The sequence below is a fragment of the Chlorella variabilis genome, assembly GCF_000147415.1.
Source record: "Chlorella variabilis unplaced genomic scaffold CHLNCscaffold_23, whole genome shotgun sequence".
In the NCBI taxonomy this organism is placed as follows: Eukaryota; Viridiplantae; Chlorophyta; class Trebouxiophyceae; order Chlorellales; family Chlorellaceae; genus Chlorella; species Chlorella variabilis.
Window position 1 is genome coordinate 285,192 of NW_005435065.1, and position 24,769 is coordinate 309,960.

The 24,769-nt window shown below is 59.3% G+C and overlaps 6 protein-coding genes across 6 annotated transcripts; 3 read left to right on the forward strand and 3 right to left on the reverse strand.

Moving 5' to 3' along the window:
- Nucleotides 1-1,750: 1,750 nt before the first annotated feature.
- CHLNCDRAFT_16563 (hypothetical protein) lies at nt 1,751-4,408 on the reverse strand (the record flags this gene model as incomplete). Its single annotated transcript, XM_005844349.1, has 13 exons — nt 1,751-1,848; nt 2,094-2,153; nt 2,250-2,357; nt 2,466-2,587; nt 2,903-2,940; nt 3,006-3,078; nt 3,148-3,288; nt 3,357-3,421; nt 3,547-3,613; nt 3,715-3,770; nt 3,871-3,948; nt 4,061-4,125; nt 4,288-4,408. Coding segments are annotated over 13 exons (1,092 nt in total), but the record flags the coding sequence as incomplete, so codon positions are not given.
- Nucleotides 4,409-8,376: 3,968 nt separating this feature from the next.
- Nucleotides 8,377-11,550, forward strand: CHLNCDRAFT_54543 (hypothetical protein; the record flags this gene model as incomplete). The annotated part of the gene is made up of 11 exons (XM_005844265.1): nt 8,377-8,513; nt 8,637-8,718; nt 8,833-8,898; nt 8,998-9,078; nt 9,149-9,265; nt 9,812-9,851; nt 10,111-10,179; nt 10,398-10,472; nt 10,581-10,662; nt 11,012-11,209; nt 11,493-11,550. The coding sequence occupies 11 exons, from the start codon at nt 8,377-8,379 to the stop codon at nt 11,548-11,550; spliced, it is 1,005 nt and encodes a 334-aa protein (XP_005844327.1).
- Nucleotides 11,541-13,455, reverse strand: CHLNCDRAFT_58911 (hypothetical protein). The gene is made up of 3 exons (XM_005844350.1): nt 13,311-13,455; nt 12,810-13,178; nt 11,541-12,728 (listed from the first exon to the last, which is right to left on the reverse strand). Exons 1-3 carry the CDS (start codon nt 13,392-13,394, stop codon nt 11,700-11,702), a joined length of 1,482 nt encoding a protein of 493 aa, XP_005844412.1. The 5' UTR covers nt 13,395-13,455; the 3' UTR covers nt 11,541-11,699.
- A 651-nt stretch (nt 13,456-14,106) lies between these two features.
- On the reverse strand, nt 14,107-15,886 carry CHLNCDRAFT_139086 (hypothetical protein; the record flags this gene model as incomplete). Its single annotated transcript, XM_005844351.1, has 3 exons — nt 14,107-14,815; nt 15,032-15,129; nt 15,659-15,886. 3 exons carry the CDS (start codon nt 15,884-15,886, stop codon nt 14,107-14,109), a joined length of 1,035 nt encoding a protein of 344 aa, XP_005844413.1.
- Nucleotides 15,887-16,291: 405 nt separating this feature from the next.
- On the forward strand, nt 16,292-18,697 carry CHLNCDRAFT_58912 (hypothetical protein; the record flags this gene model as incomplete). Its single annotated transcript, XM_005844266.1, has 4 exons — nt 16,292-16,323; nt 16,892-17,087; nt 17,219-17,587; nt 17,669-18,697. 4 exons carry the CDS (start codon nt 16,292-16,294, stop codon nt 18,695-18,697), a joined length of 1,626 nt encoding a protein of 541 aa, XP_005844328.1.
- Nucleotides 18,698-19,056: 359 nt separating this feature from the next.
- CHLNCDRAFT_59763 (hypothetical protein) lies at nt 19,057-23,667 on the forward strand. The gene is made up of 17 exons (XM_005844267.1): nt 19,057-19,166; nt 19,280-19,360; nt 19,499-19,696; nt 19,856-20,077; nt 20,234-20,328; nt 20,445-20,540; nt 20,719-20,812; nt 20,926-21,071; nt 21,204-21,299; nt 21,429-21,612; nt 21,789-21,874; nt 22,029-22,136; nt 22,277-22,365; nt 22,495-22,711; nt 22,824-22,935; nt 23,061-23,165; nt 23,303-23,667. Exons 1-17 carry the CDS (start codon nt 19,073-19,075, stop codon nt 23,449-23,451), a joined length of 2,172 nt encoding a protein of 723 aa, XP_005844329.1. The 5' UTR covers nt 19,057-19,072; the 3' UTR covers nt 23,452-23,667.
- Nucleotides 23,668-24,769: the final 1,102 nt, after the last annotated feature.

Here is a 24,769-nt window from a genome sequence, read left to right on the forward strand (position 1 = left end):
CCGCAGGCCAACAGACAATGCACGCATGCATGCTGGGGTGTGGGCAATGCAATGTGCAGCCCTAATGCACACGTTACCACTCAGCCATGCTTATGCTGCCCCATCGCGCCTGCAGGCCGCGGCCCCCAAGGTGTCCGCTCTTACCAAACTGCCGAATTGCCCCCCCCCGCATTGCCCGCCCGCCTGCTCTGGGCCCAGCTCTGGGCAGGCTGCACACATGAACCAGACAAACCCTCCCTGTGCTTCGCTCCTCCAGCCCTCACCCGCCACCTCCCTCCCTGCCCCTCCACCCCTTCCTGCCTGCAGCCCGCCCTATGCCCCCTGCGACGGCCCCACAAACCAGAACTGCGTTTGGGTCGGCAACGTTAGCGCCATGCAATCCACCGCAACCCCCGCGGAATGCTGCGCCCTCTGTTCCGCCAGCGCCTCCTCATATGGCACCTTGTGGAGCTGGGACCCCACTCAGTCCCGCGCATGCTTCTGCACGGCTGCCGGCGGCACCAGCAACTTTTTCCTCTCTGCACTGTGCGGCACGGGTGAGCCGCAGCGCCGCTTGTGCGCTAGCAAAGGGCTGCTGGCAGCAGGCGCGGGTGGCTGGAAGGGCGGCTAGCCAGCGCTGGCCGCCTGTCATGTGCCCACATGGCTGCTGCACCCCGCTGCCTGTGCCTTGCCACGTGCCTGACCGCCCACCGCCGCCCTCTGCCGCCCTCCTCACCCCGTGGCTCTGTGCAGCCGCCTGCTGCCCCGCACCGCCGTCACTCGCCAGCACGTGAGTTGAGGGAAGCCAAGCCCCGCATGCATGCCTGTGGACAATGCAATGGCTGTGGATGGTGGTGGCATGCAAGTGGGCCTGGGCAGCTGGGCCTGTTTCCTGGGCAGGTTGCTACTTTTTAATTGGAGGAATGTGTGATTGCATGTTAACAAATAGAACACAATTCAATACATGCAGACCGCCATCCCCCAAGCCCCCGCCACGCCCCCGCCCCCCATCCCCCAAGCCACCACGCCCTCGCCCCCCATCCCCGCCACGCCCTCGCCCACCATCCCCCAAGCCACCGCCACGCCCCCGCCCGCGGCCTCGACCTCCGCTCAAGTAACTGTTGCTTGCTGCCTACCTGTATATGCTTGTGTGTGTGCCTGTCTGTCTGTGGCAACCCGCAAACAGATGTGCGGTCTTGAGCCAATTTTGCCTTGTGGTGTCTTTCGTTTGTCTCGGTGGTGCCGAATCTGTTGCATCTGAGGCCAAACCCATAAGTGTCAATCACACCGCCATCTGCACCGGGGAGTCTGCCATCGCCAACGGCTCTTCAAGCAGCAAATTGCAGTCGGAAGCCTTGCACCCTGCTCGACAGCGAGCCCAGATTGTGCAACACTGGCGCACCTTCCCAACATGCTGATGACTGCTGATAGCTTTGCCGTTGCAACAGCAGCAACAGTTGCATTGGAAGCAGGAGAGGAAGCAGTAGAGCAGCACAGGAGAGCAGCACACAGCATGACGGGCGCGGGCGCGGCCGAGATGCAAGGCACGCCAGCTACCGCGCATCCCACTCACGTGACCAACACACCGACAAAAACAACAGCGGTATGCTGCCAGTCTGTCGTTTGCCCATTTACACAGACAACAAGAGGGGTCACCACAGACTCAATCGCTGGGAGGGAAGCATTGGCTAAAGCACGTGCCGTACCCGCATCACCGTGATTGCCAGCCCTCGCGGTTGCCGCTGCTTAGTTGTGGTGGCGTGGGCCCTGCAATCCAAGGATGCTGCAGCGCCTCTTCAGGCGTCATGCGTTGCTGGGGCTCCCAGTGCAGGCATCGCTGCAGGAAGGTGGGTGGGTAGGAGAGACGGGCTCAGGCTCATGCACCGAAGCATGATTGAACAGTAGGCGAAGAATGTGGACCCTGTGAAGCAACTGGAAGTAGGGCTGATGCCACTGGCCCATGCCTGTAGGAAATGTATGAAGGATGCATCGTCACAGCCGCCCAGTGCCCGCTCAAAGGTCCGAGCTGCAGGGGTTGCGCGTGGGATGCAATGCAACGGTCCATCATTTCAGGGCCAGGCCTGACACATTGGTGCTGGTGTTGCATCACTCACATGACGGTCGGTGCGTTTTGCCACGGCTGTTGGGCGGGCAGGCCAGCGGCGCCCATGTCCCTGTGGGAACCCAGTTGCAAAGGTCTATTAATACAAATGCAGGCAGTGGGACACAGTGAGCCCGTTTGTCAGCAGCATGTCAAAATAGACGGCAACCTGAATCGAAGAAAAGGTTGGCACGGGGCGCCGTCTCCAGCAGCGAGCGCGGAGGCGGGCCCAGCAGCTCCATGATGCAGGCCAGCTGCTCCTTTTCATCTTCTCCTGCTTTGAGAAGAATTGAAAAGAACACAGGATCTGAAAAAGATGGCAAGTGACCTAGCGCATAAATGTGCCAGTGGCACCTTGCTAAGAATACGGCACAACGACAACAACCTGGAAAAATGGGCTGCCCTGTGAGCAGCTCAGCCAGGATGCATCCGAGGCTCCACATGTCAATGGGCGGCCCGTACGGCAGCCCCAGGATGACCTGCATTGGACGGGACCGGAGCCACAGACTTGATTGGGCAGCAGCAGCAGCACAGGTTACAAATGAGGCGCGGGTGGCCAGAGTGGCAGAGGAGGCACACGAGCCAAGAAGGAAATCAGGCAGCGGCATGTGCCTCAGGAGAGCGGTAGAAGCGGGACTGGATGTAGGTATACATGCTGCAGGGCAGCCAAACAGCGAACATGGAGGTCGTCAGCACATGCAATCAATCAGCCAGCAGGCGTGGCACCAGGCAGGTGCCACTTGCAAGGCCAGAACGAGTTGCAAGTGGCACAGCAGGCAAGAATTGCTGTGGCGAGCCTGTCTGTGGCCCAAAGTTGCTCACCGCTGGTCCACATAGCAGCTGCTGCCAAAGTCAATAACCTGAAGGCGTGGGGGGAAGGCAGTGAGAAACGCGAGGCAGTTGGCGCTACAAGTGCCGTGCCCACCTTGACAGTTGTTTTGCCACGTTCACGCAGCAGAATATTCTCAGGCTTGAGGTCACAGTGCACTATGTTCAGCCTGCACACCACATGGAGTGTTCAATGTAGATTCGCTCACAGCATTAAAAGAACGCAGCCAGGCACGCACCTGAACAGGAAGCGAAGGGTGGCCACCACCTGCTGCGCCACGCGGCGGATCATCACCAGGCTGCTGCCCTGGAAGTTGCAAGCTTTGATGTACTCATACAAGTTGATGGACAGCAACTCAAAGGTGATGCACAGGTGGCCCCTGCGATGCGGGCATGCTTGGGTAGGTGAAGCAGCCGGGAGGGAGCATCATGCCATTGGACCATGAACAGCTTCGCTTGCCTGAAGGTGAAAGAGCTGTAGGTTCTGACTATGTTCACTGAATCGTCAGGATCCTGTAAAGAGTGGTTGAAGGCCTGGTTGTGAGGGGGTCCAATATGGACTGCCTGGACGGATGGACCATACAAGCCTGGTGCGCTTCCCGCAGTCCCCGAGCTGCGAAATGCAGTGCTCTGCCCACCTGTTCCCTCAGCACTGCCAGGATCGAGGCCTCAACAGCCGCCTGCTTTTGGAAGCGCTTCTTATTCCTAGATGTCAGAGGGTCAAGAAGTGTCGGGTGAAACACCACAAGCCTGGACAGCTCAGCACCCATCATGACGATGGAATGCAGGTGACCCAGGGGACTCACCGAATGATCTTTAGTGCCACCGCCTGCCCGATGGCATGATCCTGGCAGCGCAGAACCTGCATCATGAAACCACCGAGATTGAAATGGGGGCAACACGAGACTCAGAGTTGGCATCAGCGACTGATAGCACCCTTCCAAGGAGTCCCTAATGAGCACGCCTAAGCTTGCCTGGCCAAATGAGCCGCGTCCAAGCCCGCCAATAATCTCGTAGCGGAAGGCAATGTGATCTCCTGGCTGCAAAGACAGAGACAGAGGCAGGCAAGGCATGCCGAGGATAGGAGCATGGGACCTATCGAGGTCACAGCGCATGTGTCAGCATGCACAGTAACAGGTGCATCCAGTTCACCACTGTGATGTAATCTCCACGACTGTCGTCATACCCATGGTTGAGCTCTGCGCCACCCGTCTCCGCTGCAGACAGGTTTGGGCAGAAAAACATGCACTTGCAGTTAAAATGCCTGTGGCAAAGAAGAGTAAACGTATTTTGCTCTGATCTGTCTCTTCCGCCCTTCTCAGGAAGCTTTCCGACTCGCTCTCCTTGCTCAGCGTACCCACCTTTGATCTTGGGGGCACTTGGTTTGCCCACAAACCAGACCTGTTCGAATGATAGCATCTCGCACTGCTCAAAAGGCGCTAGCAGATGGCCCCACTGCCGTACTGCGCTGGCTGGGGACAGAGGCTGCTGCTGCTGCTGGTTCTGACAGACTGCTGCCGAGGATGTTGGCCGGCTGCTGCTGCTGTCTCCTGGCAAAAATGAAGCCTCTTCTGGCACTGAAACTCCAGCAGCCGCAGCATAGGTCCGAGATGCAAAGGCAATGCGGCGCGCTGAGCCATCAGCAGGCCCTGCAAGCAAAGCTGCAGCACCCAGGATGCCTGTCCCTCGGCTGTTGGTGCAGCTGCCGTCTCCGGCCACCTGCGAGACGCGGCGAGCTGCTTCCGCCACTGCGGCCACCTGCTGCTGGTGTTCTAGTTCCTGCTGCCGCTGCAGGTCATACACCGCCACCTCCTCTGCCACCGCCGCTGCAAGGTCCACATCACACCCCTGCTGCAGTACCTGCTGCTGCGTTTGCATTACAGTATCCTGCAGCGCCAGCTGCTGCACACATGGCTGCTGCTGAGAGCGTGGCTGCTGCATCTGCGGCAGTGCCTGCGAGCAGTGCATTGCCGACATGCCGAGGTAGTAGTGCGGAGGGGCTGCTGGGGGCATGTCAGCCGCTGTGTATGAAGCACATGCTTGCGCAGGTTGCTGCAGCTGCTGCTCAATGAAAGGCAGACCTGGCAACAGAGGTTCTGTCAGCTGCTGCTGGAGCAGCAGCGGCGGCACCTGCTGGGAGTGGTGCTGCTGCTGCACTTGCTGGTGGGAGCTGTCAAAGCTACTGCGAGAACTGAGGGGCAGGGGCTGCTGGGCTGGCATTGTCATCAATCTGTGCTGGCTCTGCCTGGGCCTGACTGCCTTGATGGCTACAGAGCTTGCCTCAAGAGGGCCTGCAAAAGAGGGGAGGCGGGCAATAGCCTGGCACACATGAGCGAAAAGCAAAGTGATACATACACATGCCACAGCAATGGCCGGATCAGATTAAGTATAAAAGCTGTGTTCACCTGATGCGGGCTGCCAGATGCCCTCTCTCTTGATACCAGCTGCATCCCTTGCGCCAACAGCAGCCGCTGTGTTGAGGCTGAAGGCGTCACAAGAACTGCTGCTTTGTAACTTGGCAAACTGGCTGGTAATGCTGCCGCTGCTGTACAGCTGCGCATGATGGTGTTCGGGCTCGTGCTGGTGCAACATCGGGCGAGGCTGAGCTGTGGGTGGAGAGAATATGCCCACCTTGGGCTGATGAGGCTGCGCAGCACCCAGATCTGTGGTGCTCGTGTGTCCGGCAAGTAGGTGTCCCGCATCAATGATGCCGTGCCCGGCTGCTCCTGTCTGCTGTTGATTGGGCTGCTGCTGCTGTGGCCAATAACCAGTTGTGTGCTGGTGCGCGATTGCCGGCACCTTGCCCCCAAGCAGGGGTGCTTGCTGCTGCAGTGGCCGCTGCCACTGATCTCCAGCCATGGCAGAAGCAGCGGGACGGGCACTGTAAGACATGCCAGCTGCAAGGCTGCCAGTGTGAGGGGCAAGCCCAATGCTGCCAACCCTGTCGCTGCCTACAAGGTTGTCGGCCGGCTGCTTTGGCCCGCTGCGAGCCGTGAAAAGCTGTGATGAGGCTGGGTACAGCTGCTGGTGCTGCTGATGCTGGGGCTGCATTGTTGGTGGTGGCTGCGCCTGCGGGCGAGATGTCTGCAGGCGAGCCGAGCGGGCAGTCTCAATGGACGGCAGGCCTTGAGACATGCGGGCATACACATCTCCCCTGCCCCTGCTGCTGACCAGTGGCACCTGTGCCACTTGCACGCTGCGGTCAAGGCTGTCGGCGCCGTCTGGCACTGCAGGCAAGTGGCCACCATGTGGCCCCCTGTGCCATGGCAGCACCCCTGTGCTTGCGACACCCGCCGGACCACGTGCAGAGAGTGGCGGCGGCTGCAATGGCGGCAGACAGTAGCCACTGCTGCTGCTTGCACCCTGCACTGGTGCAAGTGACGTATAGTGTGGCCTGGCAGTTGCGGCTGGTAGTGCCTGCGTCAGCAATTGAAACCACAAGGGACGCAAGCATAGATACATATGGCAATCTTAAGGCCGTGGCAACACAGATGTGGCTTGCAGCATGCTTTCATGGGTATGGATGCAGCACTCGCAGCAACTGCACTCACCTGCAAGTATGGATTGCTGGGCTGCCTGGTGGTGGTGTGGGCTCGTGCGGAGGCAGGGGGCTGCTGTGTTGGCGGGGCCCGTGAAGAAGCAGGCGCTTGACCAGTCATCCCCGTGCCACTAAAACCTTGGGGCGGACGATGCGCTGCATGTGTAGGGCTGGCTGGCTGCTGCTGTACCTGGTGAGCAGGTAGCCCGGCGGTGCTGCTGTTGGCCTTGGCTGCTGTGGAAGCTCCACGTGGTGTTGGACGGCTGGCCTGTGTGCAATGTTGTGGAGGGGGCACGACGTACCGTGCCTTCTGCTGGTACTGTTGGCGTTGCACTGCAGACGGCTGCATTGTTGCTGCCATAGATGCACCACTCCCTGCTGCGGACGCGGGTGACAGATAGCTGCCACCAGTGGCCCCACAGCCAGAGTAGCTGGGGTGCTGCGCCAGAGCCAGGCCTTCTGCAACACAGGCACCAACGCTTACACACAACTGGTGAGAGACCAGGGTTGGCGGCAAAGTGAGCTGCGCTTGCAGGCACTCTTGGTCTCTTCGCTGATACAACCTGATACGACACGCACACCCAACACACACCAAACGCTGCTGCAAGCTGCTTGCTATCAGACAACTAAAAGTGCATCACATCTGCGTGTGTGCCCTTTGTGTTTAGCACCCACCTGCTGTGCCACCGGCAGGCACCACGCGTGGGCTGCATGCGGCAAATGCCTGCTCCGATCCCATCTGCTGCTGCTGGTGGTGGCCGAGCAGGGCAGCATCGGCGGCTCGCCGTGGCGTCGTCTGGCTTTCATTGTTTCGCGAAACCTGCAAACGGGCAAGGCGCAGGCAGTGTGTTGGTGCGGTGGGGGGCAGACTTGTGCCAGAGTTGCCCATCCTGCAGTCTGTATGGCTGGGGTGTGACCCATTCGTGGGGGGAGATTCCAGTCCCACAGTGCGCAGCCAGCACAATGGAAATCCCTCCTGCTGCTGGCTGCTGCATCAGCAAAGTTGATCGATCAAATCGCACCTTGGCCAGGTTCAGCACTGGCGGCGCCTGCTGCTGCTCGCAGCGAGGGGTTGCCCCGCTGGTGCCGCTGCCGTTCATACCAGTCCTCCCCATGTTGTCAGAAGTGTTTTGGTAAGCCGTAGGTGCCCCGTGCTGCAAGTACATTGCTGCCTGCCCTGGCACTGATTAGGCGGCGGGCGCTTCAGCTACTGTGCACCTCTGAGCCTCTCTGCATGCACTGGGCGAAGCAGGGCAGGTTGAGGCGGGGGTTTGTCAATCCACTGCGTGCTGCAGGGCGACCTTTGCCTGGCTGCCCCCTGCCGCTGTCAGAAGAAACAAAGCCAACACACTCCAGTGCTTTGGCCACCAGTGCCAGAGCTGCTGCCCTCTGCAGCTCTGGACCCGCTGATAGGGCTCGCACCCCTGAGCCTCTGCCTCCCTCTTCTGTTGCCCCAGTTGCGTGCACAGGGTGCCCTGGCAAGCAGCCAGGCCACAAGGCAGGCGCACCACTCGGAAGCTGATCTGGGGTGCCTGCTCGACGCCACCGCGACCTCCAAGGCCGCAAATTGGCTTCAGCCAATTCCAAAGAAAGCGGCTAGGTGGCTGAGAGCGGGAGAGCAGGAAGACGAGGTTCCGCCGCCCGCCACTAGTGGGTCTCCAGTCAAAGAGGCGCACGCGTTGATACACGAGCTACTGATGGACTTCATGCACGCTGGAACGAGGAAAAAACAAGAGAGCGCAGCGTTTGCCGAAGTACAAGGCCGTACTAGAGGCCTGCGCCCGTAATTGTCTTGCGTGCTCCGGCGCGTTTCTGTGATCTCTGGCGGCGACCTCTGAGCACGGAGAGGCACGCGGTCTGTGGTGCTCAGTGGCACCCAACTTCTCCAGCTTCAGCGAGGACGGGGTGTGGGTGACTGCGAGCCAGGAGAATGGAGCAGTATGGCAACCAGACGACCTTCAACTTAGAATCCGTGCTGCTGCAAAACATCAAGCGCTCGCAATACTGGGAGAAGCGGGCAAAGGACATAGCTGACTGGTCGGAGCTGGTGGACGAGATCTTTGAGACGTGAGCGCGCGGGGGGTGGCCGCCTCCTGAGGAGCGGAGTGGTGCGGCAGCCGACGACCACCGCCGCCCAGGCCCCCTCCCTTCGACTCACCCCCCCCCCTCTCCACCCGTTGCTGGCTGCAGCGTGGACAATGTAGAGCCCTGGATGAGCGGAAATGCGCGCGGGCCCTCCACCGCCTTCAACCTGCTCTACCGCCTGTGTCAGGTGCGGCGTGTTGACGGTGATCGAGGCTTGCACCTTGCAGCCTGTCCCATCCCTGCCCCCCGCCTGTGCAAGCCTCTGGCTTTGATCCCCCCACACACAACACGGGCTGTGCAGCTGAAGCCGGATGTGCGGCAGGTGCGGCAGATGCTAGACCATGTCGACTCGACCTTCATCCGCGCGGTGAGTCGAGCACGATTTGCCTGCTCCTGCTGCGCACATAGGCTACACTGTGGACGTGCTTCTGTGGCCCCTAATCCGGGTTTTCGTTTGTCGCCACAGATTGGCCTGCTCTACTTGCGCTACGTGTGCGACCCGCGCCAGCTGTGGGACTGGTTCAGGAATTACGTGCGCGACGAGGAGGTGGGCGAGATGAAAGCAGCGTTTGGCCGGCAAGATGCACCGCTGCTGTACTGCACCACATCTTGTGCAGATCTGCAAAGCGGGCCTCCTTTCCTTGCTCTTCACACAGGAGTTTGAGCCATCGCCTCCGGGGCTGGGCCGCACAGTGACCATCGGCGCGTTTGCACGCGACATCCTGCTCGATCAGGTGGGTGCCATACCTTTTGTTTTGGCTTATATGCATCGACCCATGTCCTCCAGGGGTTTAGAGGGTGGGGCGGGGGAGGGAGCTGGGGGGGTGAATGGTGCATCTGGCCGAGTTATTGCGGGCTACTGGCGGCGGCAACTCTCAAGCCCTCGGTGGCTAAATGCGACGGTAGAGGTACACATCAGGCATGCAGAAAACTGCAGGCCGTAGGGTTCCCATTGTCGGGCTCGGGTTATATCTCACAAAGGGGAAAGGTACTACAGGAAGCTGTTCGGTCTGCAATATCACGCCAGCCATCAGTTGCACCTCATCACTTTGCTCCTGCCCTCCCTGCTGTGTGCAGGTGTGGTCCCATTTTGTTGCAGCGGCCTGAGAGGCCCATCACCTGACCTGCATGCAGTGGGTACATTCCTCTGCCAGCCAATATGCGTGCCTTGGCTGCTCAAGTCTCTCTGTTCTTTCAAGCTGAAGCATGCTTGTGTTGGCTTCGGTGTCTTAATTAACAGCTCTGACACTTTCAGTTCTCTCTTTTGACCCTCTTTGCAGTTCTACTTTGAGACCATCTTTCCGCGTGTGCCCAAGCCTGGTGCGATTGGAGGGCATCTGTTGGTTTTCATGCCCCGGCTCGCCTTACATTTGTCTGTTTGCTTAGGTGTCCTTGCAATTCCCTTTATGTTGCAGTGCATGATGAGATTTGTGGCCACCTGAAGGAAATGGGGCTACCCACGGTGGCAGTGGGAAATGCAGGGCAAGGTGTGTGCCATTGGATGGGCAGCCTTTTCGTCCTTCAATGCGCAGTTTCTTTGATCAATGCCACTCCGTGGTGTCTCCCTGCTGCCGCACAGGTGGTGCCGACCGACGTGGCGTGAATGACGGCACTGCCCGCCCTGCATCTGTCAAGGCATCGCTTTCAGGTGTGACATTTGCTGCACATAGCGATTTTGGCCATATGGATGGGAAAAGATGCCCAGCAGTTGCCCGACATTGTTAGTACACGAGGCTGCTCTCGTCAACCTCAGCAGTGAGGAAGTCTGTCGCTCTGCCGCTGCTCTGGGGCAGCACCTTTTGGGACAGCTGTGCACTGTCCAAGTACCCAGGGTAACAACCCAGAGCATGCTCTGCCCTCCTGCAGTTGCGTTTGGGCAGCGTGCACCGAATCGCGCCGGCGCACGGGAGCAGGGCCGAGGCATGGGAGCCGACCTGCAAGGTGGGCTGTTTTCTTGAGTTGCTACACCTTCATTGAGCAGAGAGCTGCCTTTACCAGGCAGCAAGCTTGGTTTCATAGCAGCTGCCTATTCATCTGCAATCCCTGCAGTGGGCAGCGGCGCTCATCGTTCGCCCTCCCCATACAAGCGCGAAGAACGACCGGCATCCCGCAACGAGTGCCAGCGAGACAGGTGCGCAACTGCATCTGGTCTCAAACAGGCGGTGCGCCACCCAGTTGTTTACTGTGTTCGAAACCGGGGATTCTTTCATCCACCTGTTGTTTCAGAGATGACCGCCGCACCAACCGCAACGATTGGAAGGAGCGGCGGGATGGCAGGTAGGCGCACCCCGCGGCTACTCTCCAGCTGCCGCCACCGCCTCCCCAACGCCTCCGGCTGCGGCCTCTGGCGGCGAGGTGGCGCAATGGGTCGCCTAGGCGCTGCAGCCCTCATACAGCCGTGTGGCGCCGCCATGGTTACTGGATTGCTGCTAAAGCTGTGTTTGGTTGACAGTTGTTTATTGTTGCCCCATGTCTTGCAGATGGCGGGATGAGAAGGAGCGCAACGGGAGGAAGGAGGAGCGCCGGGAGCGGGACTACCGGCGGGAGCGCAGCCGGAGTCGGGATAGAACCTACAGGCAGGATGGACAGGAGAGGGAGTACCAGCGCCGCAGCAGGAGCCGGGACTATGAGCGGCGTCGGGACGACAGGAAGTACGAGAAGCGGCGCAGCAGGAGCAGGTTTGTGCGGCTAGTTGGTATAGTGACATGCACATGAGCCATCACGTGCGCCACTCCAATGCTAGCAGCGAGGCCAACATGTGCTGCCGGGCCTCCACACTTGGTGTTACCCCATCTCTTTGCTGTTTGGCGGGTGCAGGGAGCGGCAGCGTAGCAGCAGTCGGGACGCGCGAGATGTGTTCAGGTGTGGTGTCGCATCATGAGTTTGCGATGCTCTGCTATCTTTTCACTATTGCCAAGTCACCCTGCCACCTGCTGCAATTTCCCATTGATGCTGCTTCAGGGACCGCGCCGCGCCGGTGCACACAAACCCCGACAAGATCAGGGAGGTCTACGGTTGAAGTTTACCAATGTTTGCAATGTAGCCAATCATGAGTTGCCTGCTGTGATGCAATGTCACACCTCGATGAATGAAAAACAGACAGGGTATCAGGGCGCAGTTTGCGCAGACAATTAAATGATTGCAAGGGGATACACCAGGAACAGGCAGCTACATGCTTGGGCAGCACTCGGGCAGCACAATCGCAGGCGCCTTCTTCTTGATGCAGCTGCGCAGCGGCACACCCAGCGCTCCAGCACGCTCCTTGATCCTGGCAATGGTGCTTGCATCGCCCGACAGCAGCACGTCGGGCTCCACATACCACACCTGCTCGAAGGTTTGGAGCACCGGCAGCAGCATTGTGGGCACGCCAAATATCTGCAGGCCATCAAGAGACGGCAGCTCCTTCTCCAGCACGTCCAGGCATGCAAACAACAGGTCCTGCTGTGCGTCGTTGGCTGCAAGCTCGCGGGTCTTCTGGTTGGCAAAGGGCGCGCCCTTGTACGCCAGGAATGAGCGGTATGGCGTCAGGATGGCAACTGCTGGGCCGCCAGCGGGGGCGTGCGTCAAGCCGCTGAGGGTGTCCCGGAAAAAGGTGGTGTGGTTCACTCGGCTCAGCCAGTTCGTGAAGCCCATGCCATAGGCACCTGAGGCCGCCGTCAGCTCCATGGCCCGACGATGCAGCTCTGGGTCCTTAATCTCCTCAAATGCTCCCTCAAAGTAGATGGGCTTGTTGAAGGGCTTCATGGCGCTCAGAAGTAACTGCACAACCCGCACGTCGTTGGGCTGCCTCGAAACCGTCACAAAATTGGAGTCAATGATGATGTAGTCCAGCCAGGGGCTGGCAGCCAGCGTGAACACGCTGCCCGAGCCGTAGATGGCGTCGCCACTGGTGAAGACTTCTGGGAAATGCATGATGCAGCGGAAACCGTGCGCTGCAATCCGCTGACAGCAGCCCTCGTAAACCGAGTGTTGCTGAATTTGCCTGAAGTGCTGCCAGTCCCAGTAAAACAGGTCGGTCATGGTGGAATTGTAGTGCTCCCCATGCTGGTAAAACTTGGGCGGCACAACAGCTTCCCAGGCATTGAAGCCGGTGCCCCACCGCTTGTTCCAGTGCGCCAAGCCACCATGCACGTGCTTCACGTACTCGCGAAATGCCATTGCCGCTGCAGGACTGTAATCCTGGGGTGCATCCCGCTCCTGCACGCAAGCACAAACATCCCAGATGATGTGTGGAAAGATGGAAACAGTGGGAACGCAGGCGGCCAGCTGTCCACCCACCTGAGTGTATTTCGTTTCGTACTGGTTGTTGAATGTGGGCTGGATGGAGTGGATGCAGGAGGCGTCGTTGGCTGCCAGCCGGGCAAGCACCGCATCCTGCCAACTGTGAGCCAGCTCCAAAGCAAAGATATGATTGAAGGACGCTGTGCCACGGGTCAAGTTCAAAACATCTGTCATGACGCCGTCTGGGAACCGTTTCGCCACCCAGGGTGGCGTCGCATCGGTGTCCAGCACCACTGCCAACTTGAAGCCCTGGGCGCAAACGATTTTTTGGATGTAGTCCATGACACGGAAGTTGAAGCCCCCACGTGGAGTGGGCTGCTGCAATTTCCACATGAAAGAGACGAAAATGGTTTGCACTCCTTGCTCCTGCAGGCAGCAAGGAAACGTGCCAATGGCGCGGCTGGGCGGGGCCAGGTACTCTGCCTTGGGAGCGAGGCAGTGTGATGGCCAGCGCTGAAAAAACAGCAGTCCCCACTGGCAAGTGCCGGCGGTGCTCACCTTGACGCTCAGCAGCAGCTTCTCAAAATCAAAAGGCGCTGTTGTAGTTGGCAGGGGCCCATCGTTTGTCATGCCCAGCAGCATCGACTGCTCAATAGCCCACAAGGTGGCAAACACCTCCCGCACACCTTGTGGCTGCTGTGCTGCCCGTGCAGGCACCACACGTGGGAAGGTATTGCAACCGACACTGCTGCTGATACTGATGCTGCCGCCTCCACTGATGATGCTGCCGCCAATGACGCTGTTGGCAATGGCGTGGTTCGGAGCATTCTGACTGTTCTTTTTCAAGAAAATCTGATGGAAGCAGACTCCCAAAATGAAGATCGCTACGGCAGCTTGGGCAGGCAGCCACCGGCGGCGGTCGCGGGGCGCAGCAACCACCATGACACCTGCAACCAGGCGGGCCCAGAACCTGGGCAGTTTTTCTTTGCGCACAACACCCAAATGCCTTTATGCCAGAGCAGGCAGGAGCTTTGTAGTCTGCAAAAAGCCAGATGGTTGCTTCAACCGCCGTTTGCATGTTCGAATTTACTGGCAAACTCACAAGCACAGCAGATGGGGGACCCAGTCCGCGGCCGGCGCAGCGCGGTGGGGGCGGTTGAAAACCGAAATTCCAGGCAGCAGAGCGGGGAGCGGCAAATGCCGGATCCCGCGCTGCCACCCGCGGGTTTGAGCTGAGTAGATAAAGCAAATTTGGCCACGAAATGCCATCCATGACGGGCCGCCGCCAGCTGTGCATGACTAGGCCTACAACGCTGATTTCTATTCCAATTTGGAATGCTAAACAACAACAGCTTTACATGCTTGGGCAGCACTCGGGCAGCACAATCGCTGGCGCCTTCTTCTTGATGCAGCTGCGCAGCGGCACACCCAGCGCTCCAGCACGCTCCTTGATCCTGGCAATGGTGCTTGCATCGCCCGACAGCAGCACGTCGGGCTCCACATACCACACCTGCTCAAAGGTTTGGAGCACCGGCAGCAGCATGGTGGGCACGCCAAATATCTGCAGGCCATCAAGGGACGGCAGCTCCTTCTCCACCTCATCCAGGCACGCAAACAGCCGGTCCTGCTGCGGGTCTGTGGGAAAGAGCACGCCGTTGGCATCCTTGGGTGTGCCCTTGTACGCCAGGTAAGAGCGGTATGGCGTGAGGACGGCCACCGGCGGAGCGTCGCTGTGCGGGAGCGGCAGTCCCTGCAGGGTATCGTTGAAGAAGGTGGGCCCGACACGGTCCAGCCAGTTGGTGAAGCCAATGCCGTGCGCGCCGGACGTCGCAGTCAGCATCACTGCCCGACGGTGAATCTCAGGGTCGCTGATCCTCTCAAAGGCCCCCTCAAAAAAGACTTGCTTGCCATAGGGCTTCATGGCGCTGAGCAGCAGCTGCACTACCCGCACGTCGCGCGTGGGCAGCATGGCGGTGGTCATGAAGTTGGAGTCTATGATGATGTAGTCCAGCCAGGGGCTGGCGGCCAGGGTGAAAACGGCGCCTGAAGCGTAGATGGCGTCGCTGCCAGTCAGGACTTCCGGGAAATGCATGATGCAGTGGAAACCATATGCCGCAACCCGCTGACAACAAGACTCATGGACTCGGTGAAGACGAAGGTGGCGGAAGTGCTGCCAATCCCAGTAAAGTAGGTCGGTTGCAGTGTTGCCCCAGTTCTCGCCGTGCTGGAAAAATCGAGTGGGCTGTACGGCTGCCCAGTCGGTAAAGTTGGTGGCCCACCTCTGGTTCCAGTAGCTGATCTTGCTATGGAGACTGTGCAGGTAATGGTTGAACAGCTTCAAGGCACTGATGCTGTAGTCCTGGGCGCCATCACCCTCCTGCACACACAAGACGCCGTGAGCATGCAGCATGTGTTGCTGCAACGTCGCACAGTAGTGTACCCACCTGACTGTACTTCGTTTCATACTCGTTGTTAAACGTGTGGGCTGGATGGAGTGGATACAGGAGGCGTTGTTGGCTGCCAGCCGGCCAAGCACCGCATCCTGCCAGGCATGCACCAGCGCAAGCGCGCCTGGGTGCGAAAACGACACTGCGCCCCTGTGGTTGCCCCATGCATCCACATTCTTTGCACCGGGTAACTTGGCGAGCACCCAAGGGGGATTGGCCTGGGCATCCAGCACGACTGCAAGCTTGAGCCCCAGGCTGCAAACGGTCTGTTGGATGTAATCTAAAACCCGAAAGGAGAATGTGTCTGGGGTGGGCTGCTGGAAGAACCACTTCAACGAAGTGAACAAGATGCCCACTCCTTGCTCCTGCATGGAGGACAGGTTGCTTTCAACAAGACCGCCAATGCCTGTAATGCCTGCAATCGACCATGATACCATCTGAACAGGAGGCCGCACCCACCTTGAGGCCCCGCACCACATCCCCCAAATCATGCCTGGTGCCCTTGGGGGGCAGCGGCCCATCCTCCTTGATGCCGAGCAGGTCTTGCATCTCCAGCGCGAACAGCGTGGCAAACGCCTCTTGAAAGCCCGGCTGGGCGGAGGTACGAACTGCCTTTCGCTTGAAATGCCCATTGCTCCAGCTCGTGCTCCAATCGCTCAACGTGCTGCTGCTGGTCGGGTGCAGCATTATCCCCCACTTGAGCTGGTGCAAGGCTGTCAGCAGCAGGGCGGCGCCCAAGAAGCTCCATGCGGGAAACAGAAGATACGCGCGCCGAGATGCGTGATGTCGCTTGGGGCTTGCCACCTTCATGCTGCAGCAGTGCTATTTGTAACAACTCAGATTTGATGGGAACAGCCCAGGGGTGTAACCTGGCGGCGGCGTCGGCGGCGGGGGCGGCGGTAACACTGGCAGCGGCGGCGGCGGTGGCACGGCCTCACTGCCGCATTCAATTTGGCACCGCATCATTCATCACATCCAGAGGTGCGCCATCCTGGACCTCTCATCAACATAAAGCTTGCACGAGCTGCCGAGGGTGGCCAGCAGATAGCAGCATCGCCGTGAGGCCACGGTGAGAGCTTCTGCGACGCTACAATGCATGCGTCCGCCTCTGCAGATGCGTGCGAGTGAGTAACGTCCAACACCATGTTACCGTACGTACTGCGAGAGCTCAGGGCCCGCTCGGTGGACAGGACTGGGAATTAACCTATTGCCGCGAAGCCTATCATAGACACATCACCAGCACATTGGCTTGAGCACTTTGTTGGCACAGCAGTTGGGGCTTGACCGTTTTTCTCGCGTCTCTGCCCAAAGACGGCAATTTCATGGGCCCCTAGAAGTCATCAGGTGCGGGTCCGCTGGTCTATGACTCTGCCCGAGTTGGTTGGCAGACTGTTCTGTGCACCGAGCGCTGCAGCAGGAACAGAAGACTCCCTGCCTCTACACACGTCGGGCCACGCACTTCCCGAGCCAGTGCTGCGGTGATGGGTGATGGCGGCGGCGGCGTGGCAAAGTGGCACTCAGCGCGCTGGAGCTTTGGTGTTCAACCCCTTGTGCTTGCAGGCGCTTGCTGGGGTCCATGGTGGCAGTGCAGCCCGCTTACCGACAGCGCTGGCTGTGGCTTCAGGCCGCTGCAGCAACGCTGTTGGTCATATGCTTCCATCACATGTTTGTGACTTGCTCTCACCCCAGCAGGGACAGCAGCATCAGCCGAGATAGCCATGCTCACGTGGTGCCTGCACGGGCAGCGCAGCAGCCACAAGGTGTGCGGGAGGTGTTTGCCACCTTGTGGGCTATTGAGCAGTCGATGCTGCTGGGCATGACAAACGATGGGCCCCTGCCAAATACAACAGCGCCTTTTGATTTTGAGAAGCTGCTGCTGAGCGTCAAGGTGAGCACCGCCGGCACTTGCCAGTGGGGACTGCTGTTTTTTCAGCGCTGGCCATCACACTGCCTCGCTCCCAAGGCAGAGTACCCTGGCCCGCCAGCCGCGCCATTGGCACGTTTCCTTGCTGCCTGCAGGAGCAAGGAGTGCAAACCATTTTCGTCTCTTTCATGTGGAAATTGCAGCAGCCCACTCCACGTGGGGGCTTCAACTTCCGTGTCATGGACTACATCCAAAAAATCGTTTGCGCCCAGGGCTTCAAGTTGGCAGTGGTGCTGGACACCGATGCGACGCCACCCTGGGTGGCGAAACGGTTCCCAGACGGCGTCATGACAGATGTTTTGAACTTGACCCGTGGCACAGCGTCCTTCAATCATATCTTTGCTTTGGAGCTGGCTCACAGTTGGCAGGATGCGGTGCTTGCCCGGCTGGCAGCCAACGACGCCTCCTGCATCCACTCCATCCAGCCCACATTCAACAACCAGTACGAAACGAAATACACTCAGGTGGGTGGACAGCTGGCCGCCTGCGTTCCCACTGTTTCCATCTTTCCACACATCATCTGGGATGTTTGTGCTTGCGTGCAGGAGCGGGATGCACCCCAGGATTACAGTCCTGCAGCGGCAATGGCATTTCGCGAGTACGTGAAGCACGTGCATGGTGGCTTGGCGCACTGGAACAAGCGGTGGGGCACCGGCTTCAATGCCTGGGAAGCTGTTGTGCCGCCCAAGTTTTACCAGCATGGGGAGCACTACAATTCCACCATGACCGACCTGTTTTACTGGGACTGGCAGCACTTCAGGCAAATTCAGCAACACTCGGTTTACGAGGGCTGCTGTCAGCGGATTGCAGCGCACGGTTTCCGCTGCATCATGCATTTCCCAGAAGTCTTCACCAGTGGCGACGCCATCTACGGCTCGGGCAGCGTGTTCACGCTGGCTGCCAGCCCCTGGCTGGACTACATCATCATTGACTCCAATTTTGTGACGGTTTCGAGGCAGCCCAACGACGTGCGGGTTGTGCAGTTACTTCTGAGCGCCATGAAGCCCTTCAACAAGCCCATCTACTTTGAGGGAGCATTTGAGGAGATTAAGGACCCAGAGCTGCATCGTCGGGCCATGGAGCTGACGGCGGCCTCAGGTGCCTATGGCATGGGCTTCACGAACTGGCTGAGCCGAGTGAACCACACCACCTTTTTCCGGGACACCCTCAGCGGCTTGACGCACGCCCCCGCTGGCGGCCCAGCAGTTGCCATCCTGACGCCATACCGCTCATTCCTGGCGTACAAGGGCGCGCCCTTTGCCAACCAGAAGACCCGCGAGCTTGCAGCCAACGACGCACAGCAGGACCTGTTGTTTGCATGCCTGGACGTGCTGGAGAAGGAGCTGCCGTCTCTTGATGGCCTGCAGATATTTGGCGTGCCCACAATGCTGCTGCCGGTGCTCCAAACCTTCGAGCAGGTGTGGTATGTGGAGCCCGACGTGCTGCTGTCGGGCGATGCAAGCACCATTGCCAGGATCAAGGAGCGTGCTGGAGCGCTGGGTGTGCCGCTGCGCAGCTGCGTCAAGAAGAAGGCGCCTGCGATTGTGCTGCCCGAGTGCTGCCCAAGCATGTAGCTGCATGTTTGCTTCTGCTGTTACTTCCTTTGCCTGCGCGAATTGCGCCCGCTACTCTTTCCCTTTTGTTGTTGAGACTAAACTTACCTTGACATATACAAAAGAAACCCCGCGAGAGTTTGCTGCTGACCAAGTGGTTGACTTAATGTTAACAGCAGGAGGGTGAGGTCAAGGAAATGCAACAAGAAGAAGCTCAGTCGCTTTCTCAAAGTTGTTGTTAAACTGCTTAGCTTAGCTAGTTCATTGATGATTCAAGAGGAAACGTCCAACAACGATGTGGCAGGGGTGCTGCCGCCGCCAACTTGGCGGCAAGACACCTTTCCATGGGCCAGGCCCCCGACACCCGCGCATGTCTTCCAACCTGCGCTCCCAACCATGTCTGGCCCTCACACGACTCTGGCCGTCACGGAAGACGGCATTGCGCTCGTGACGTTGGTGAACCCACCTGTGAACAGCCTTCACCCAACTGGTGAGCAAACCCACCGACTGCATGCCACACACGGTTGTTACTGGCCCGCTACGAGGCGCCCGACACCCGCTACAAACGCTGACGTGATTGCGCCCGCGGTCTGCCGGATGCAGTGCTGCAAAGTTTGTTCAACCACCTGAGGGAGGCGCAGGCAAGGCAGGAGGTGAAGGCCATTGTCATCACCGGAGCCAATGGTGCGGCGACATCCGCTGTCTTGCCGCCCGTCTGCCACATAGGGCTTGCTCTCCGTGGCGCACCTCTGGTCCCCCCAGGGCGTGCCAGGCACTCCTGTGACAGTTTACGGCCGCGCTGCGCTGCGCTGCACCATGCAGGCCGCTTTTGCGCCGGCTTTGACATCAACCAGTTCGTGCAGTCGAGCGGTGGCGGCGGGATCGACGCCCATATCAACGATGCCTTCTGTGACCTGATTGAGTCAGGACCCAAGCCCACGGTGGCAGCAGTGCAGACAATGGCGCTGGGTGGCGGGTGTGAGCTAGCTTTGGCATGCAATGCACGCGTGTGTACACCAGGTGGGCCCGGTGGGGCGCTGCTGAGGGCCGCTTTGTTGTGTGTTGGCCCCATTCTCGTTGGAGTCGTCATTGTGTGGCAGCGCTGCTGTGGCAGTGCTGCTGCCTTCATGCCGCCATCATCAGCTGACAATCTGCCACGCCCCTGTTTGTGGTGGGCAGGCACCTCGTTTGGCCTGCCCGAGCTGCAGCTGGGAATCATCCCCGGTTTTGGCGGCACGCAGCGCCTGCCACGCGCGGTAGGCTTGCAGAAGGCGGTGGAGATGATGCTGACCAGCACTCCCATCAAGGATCGCGCGGCTCGTGAGCTGGGCCTGGCTGATGAGGTGGTGCCACCAGGGCAGCTGCTGGAGGTCGCGAAGCGGGTGGCATTCGACATCGCAGGCAGGTGTCAAATGCGGTTTTACTTCTGCCCCGCTTTGGTCGTTGGTCCCTGATTGACTGCGGATTATTGCCAAATAAACGGGATACAGTGCTATTGATTCACCTGGGCATGCAAATCATTGTCCTGCTCAACCAACATCCGCTGTGTGCATGCAGCTGGCAAGCGTGCCCGGGTGCAGACCCTCTACCGCACTGACAAGTTGGAACCGCTGGGCGAGGCGCTGGCAATTTTGCAGTTTGCGCGGTCGCAGGCACGCAGCACAACAGTATAGTTGCTGAGCAATGTTGGTTGCGAAATGGTGGCAATGTAGGCACCGTGCAGCGGCTGCCTGGCTGCTGCTCATCTGTGACTATTTGGTCTGTGTAGGCCGCGAAGCGGGCACGCCATCTGATGCATCCGCTGCTGTGCCTGGATGCCATCCAGTACGGTATCGAGCATGGTGGCCGTGCCGGCCTGCAGAAGGTGTGCGCTGCCATTGGCACTGCCTCCCCATGTTTTTATCCCTCATCAAGTAACGGTGCCTTGCCATGCCGTTCATGTGTTTTAAGACGCACTTGGATGCATGCGTAGGCACTCGATATGCATGCGCCCGCCTGCTTCCACTGTGCTGTTACACGTTTGGGTTGAGTGCCTCGTGCAGGAGGGGGAGTGCTTTGGTGCAGCAGCGGCGCTGGACACACACAAGGCACTCGTTCACATTTTCTTTGCACAGCGCTCCACCAAGAAGATCAGGGGTAAGCACGTTACGAAGCGTTTTGGATGCCTGTGTTTTGAGAAATTATTCCTAAGTATATGGCGGCTTGAGGGCGTGCATATGTTCTCTGTGCGTGTGTTGTGTTTGCTGCAGGCGTGACCGACACAGGTCTGCGCCCCCGCCCCATCAAACGTGTTGCCGTCCTTGGCGGCGGCTTGATGGGCAGTGGCATTGCCACCGCTTGCGTGCTCGCGGGGGTCGAGGTGCTGCTGAAGGAAGTGAACCAGAAGTTCCTGGATGTGAGTGGTGCTTGCCGTGTCAGAGTTCCATGATGAATAGCATTGAGCCACAGCCCTGGGCCACAGCCCCAGCCCCAGCACCCTTGCTCCCACTGGTATTGCACTGATTCTGCACTGGTGATACCTTTGCAGGCCGGCATGGGGCGCATCCAGTCAAACCTGGCCAGCCGGGTCAAGAAGGGTCGCATGACCGAGCAGATGGCGCAGGCAGCCATGTCCCGCGTCCAGGTGTGGTGCATGGGCGTGCATGGGCGTGCATGCTGTCGCATGGCATTCGTCGCGTGTGCCGGCGAAAGGTTACAATGAAACAGTCAATGCTGAAATTGCAATGGGGGTGACCACCTGATTGCTGTGCAGGGGGCGCTGGACTACAGCGGCTTTGGCAGCGTGGACATGGTGATCGAGGCGGCCATCGAGGATGTGGGCCTGAAGCAGGAGATCTTTGCAGAGCTGGAGCGCAGCTGTCGCAAGGACGCCATTCTTGCCACCAACACCTCCACCATCAATATTGAGCTGGTCGGGGCCAAGACCTCCTGCGCAGGTGAGGGGCATGCACACTGGGCCCCATGTCATATATGCCAGTTTTTCACAGCCCAAGCCGCTCCAGCACGGCATTTCATACCAAAATGTTACAGGGCACGGCAGACCATGATGACCGGCACATGCTGCAGCCCCTTTCAACAGCTCTGATGCTCGACTTGTTTGCTGTGTGCGCAGACCGCATTCTGGGCGCGCACTTCTTCAGCCCAGCCCACGTGATGCCGCTGCTGGAGATCGTGCGCACTGATCAGACATCCAAGCAGGTCTGCATGTCCGGTCTCTGTGGCATCTTTTGAGCATGCTTCTGGGGAGGAGCACTTCTTCAGCAGAGCCATGTACACCAGTGCCAAGCCGCCACCGTCCACGTCGGTGAATCGTTTTTGCATATCTCCGTTCAATTTGTATATCTCCGTTCAGGTCATTCTGGACACCCTGGAGCTCAGCACCAAGATCAAGAAAACGCCCGTCGTGGTGGGCAACTGCACGGGGTTTGCCGTTAACCGCGTGTTCTTCCCCTACACTCAGGTGGGCGTGTGTATGTGTTCTGACAGTTTTCCCAGCCTCACCTGGATTTGAAAAGGTACCCAGCACAGTGCTTGGTTTGCCTGTGTCCTGTACACAACAAGCCGCCTACATCTGTTTGTCGGCCCGTCTGCCCACTACAGGCAGCCTGCATGCTGGTAGACATGGGGCTGGACCCCTACCGCATTGACAAGATCATCGCCGGCTTTGGCATGCCCATGGGTCCCTTCAGGTCTAGCGAGAGCAGCGGGGAGCGCGTGCATTCAGCGATTGGCGGGCACGTTGGGAGCAGTGGTTTCAAAGTTGATGTGCTTGTTGCCTGTGCACCCATTTGCTCGTGCCTGCCGTGTCCCACACACAGGCTGAGCGATTTGGTGGGTGCCGACATAGGGCTGCACGTGGGCAAGAACTTCTTGGAGTCGTTCTCCAAGCGCTGCTACCCTGCCCGCATCATCCAGCTGCTGAACGAGAACAAGCGTTTGGGCGAGAAGAGCGGGCGTGGCTTCTACAAGTATGACGCCCGCCGGCGCGCCTCGCCCGATCCCGACCTCGCGCCCCTGGTGCAGCAGTCGCGGAAGGTGGGGCCACGCCAGGCATGGCACGCTTTGGGGGCATACATGCATCTCGGCTTCTGCTCCAAGTGCTCACCACTGCGCCTCTGGCGTGCTTGCTGTTCTGCTTGCACTGTAGGGTGCTGGGCTGTATCAGGATGGGGCGCCACCTCCAAAGATGAACGACCAGGACATTGTGGAGTTTATCTTCTTCCCTGTGGTGAACGAGGGTTGCCGCGTCATTGATGAAGGTGAGGATGCACAGGCCAGCAAGGCGTGGTCGCTTCTTCTGGATGTGGCGCAGCATCATGTTGTCTCCACCAATGCAACGGTCCTGACTTTTACATCCTCCCTGTTGCAATCGCACGCTGTTCAGGCATTGTGGACAAGCCGGCAGACCTGGATGTGGCAATGGTGATGGGCATGGGCTTCCCCGCCTTCCGTGGTGGCCTCATCTTCTGGGCTGATCTGGTCGGAGCAGGTGCGTTGAGGACGGGCGTGTCCTGCTATTGCCTTTGCCCTACTGTCATGTGTTTCGCGCCTCGGGTGCCCTGCACGGCTTGCATCCCCGCCCAGTGCATGCACTTGAAGCCGCGCTTCTGTCCTGCCCATGTGCAGACTACATCTGCCAGCGGCTGGCCGGCTGGGCAAAGCAGTTCAGCGGCACAGCTCTGCAGGGCTTCTTCAAACCGTCTGCATATTTGGAGCGCTGTGCACGCCAGGGCACCAAGCTGTCGGCAGGTAAAGGCGCAGCATCCAAGCTTTAGGGCCGAACGGCCGACCAGTAGCGGCCAGCAGCTGATACCAAGTTTTCAACGGAGCTCAGGGACAGCTGCCGACCAGTAGCGATTAGCAGCGGAGAGCGGAGAGCGAGCCTTTTAACGGGTGTTTAGTGTTATAGCGCCAGTTTTGAACAGTTTTTTTTCAAGACGTTAACGGATCTGCTTGTATAGCTTCGCTTCTTGTAACTACATAGCGCACTAACGTGTGCATGCCTGTGGCGCATTGGCAGGCGGTGCCAGCCCGACACCCGCCAAAATCAGCCTTTTACCACCACTCCATTATCCGGGCTGGGGTCGCATTAACTTCATCTGGTTCAACACCTGCAACACCCACCAGTACATCCAGGCCTGGCGTTCCTGTCCGCCATGCGCTGTGCCGCGCTGCCGGCCTGCCAGCGCATCACCGCTGCATTCTTATCCTTCTGCTGCTCCTGCTTGCGTATCTGCTTCTCCCAGTTTCCGGACTGCCACCTCTGGGGATAGCACCCGAACTGCTGCTGCGACACCTCTGCCCACGACGGCCGTCTGCAGCAGCAGCCTGGTAGAGAGACATCCAGCCCTGAGCAATTGAAAGGCGAGGGTGAGTTGTTGCAGCTCACGTCCCTGCGAAGCCCAGCGACACTGTCTCGCTCGCTTTGTTAGTCCTCGCCGGGATGCATCGATGCCTTCGGAGCTTTTGGACCGGGCCGAAGGTTGATTGGCAGTGCCTGCCGCAACCAGGTTGCAGGCGGTGTCGCCGGCATGTCAGCGCAGCGGCTTGACCTCTTGGTGGACAAGAATGCAAAGCTGTCGGCACAGTGTGATGTGCAGCGGAAGCAGATCAACCATCTGGAGAAGAGGCAAGCACTGCAGAGTGGCGGGGAGTGGTGAGTGTGTCTTGGCTGCAGTGGCGGGACGCAAGCGGCCTGCGGCCCCACCCTGCAGGCTGGAGGAGTACACGGCACGCGAGGAGGCGCATCAGAAGACGCTGTTGTGCGTGAACAGGCTGTGGGAGGAGCTGAATGCATCAATCAGCTTTATCCAGTACAGGTGGGAGTTGGCGCGGTTGTTACCGCCGCTGTTGTCTGGTCTGTTGTTGCACCTGATCTGAGCACAGCGACAGCCTAACTCGCAGCGCTTGCTTCTGTTCCTGTTTTGCTCCGCTGCGCCGTGCTGCCGCAGGGCCAGCGGGCGGCTGGCAGAGGCGCAGCAGGAGAACACGGAGGCCACGGATGCTGACCTGCTGCGCAAGGCCAACCCCTTTCTGTCCAAGCTGCTGCTCACGCACCTAACAGGCGACAAGGAGGCGGAGCGCATGGCGGGT

What these genes read in the sequence shown, in the direction of transcription:
- CHLNCDRAFT_58911 (XM_005844350.1), bottom strand. Translation starts at nt 13,394, where the DNA reads ATGCTGCTGGGCATGACAAACGATGGGCCCCTGCCAACTACAACAGCG. An exon ending in AGCTGCTGCTGAGCGTCAAG is followed by an intron (nt 13,179 to 13,310) that starts GTGAGCACCGCC and finishes TGCTGCCTGCAG; the next exon opens with GAGCAAGGAGTGCAAACCAT. An exon ending in ACGAAACGAAATACACTCAG is followed by an intron (nt 12,729 to 12,809) that starts GTGGGTGGACAG and finishes GCTTGCGTGCAG; the next exon opens with GAGCGGGATGCACCCCAGGA.
- CHLNCDRAFT_59763 (XM_005844267.1), top strand. Translation starts at nt 19,073, where the DNA reads ATGTCTGGCCCTCACACGACTCTGGCCGTCACGGAAGACGGCATTGCG. An exon ending in TGCAGTTTGCGCGGTCGCAG is followed by an intron (nt 20,329 to 20,444) that starts GCACGCAGCACA and finishes TGGTCTGTGTAG; the next exon opens with GCCGCGAAGCGGGCACGCCA. An exon ending in CTCCACCAAGAAGATCAGGG is followed by an intron (nt 20,813 to 20,925) that starts GTAAGCACGTTA and finishes TGTTTGCTGCAG; the next exon opens with GCGTGACCGACACAGGTCTG.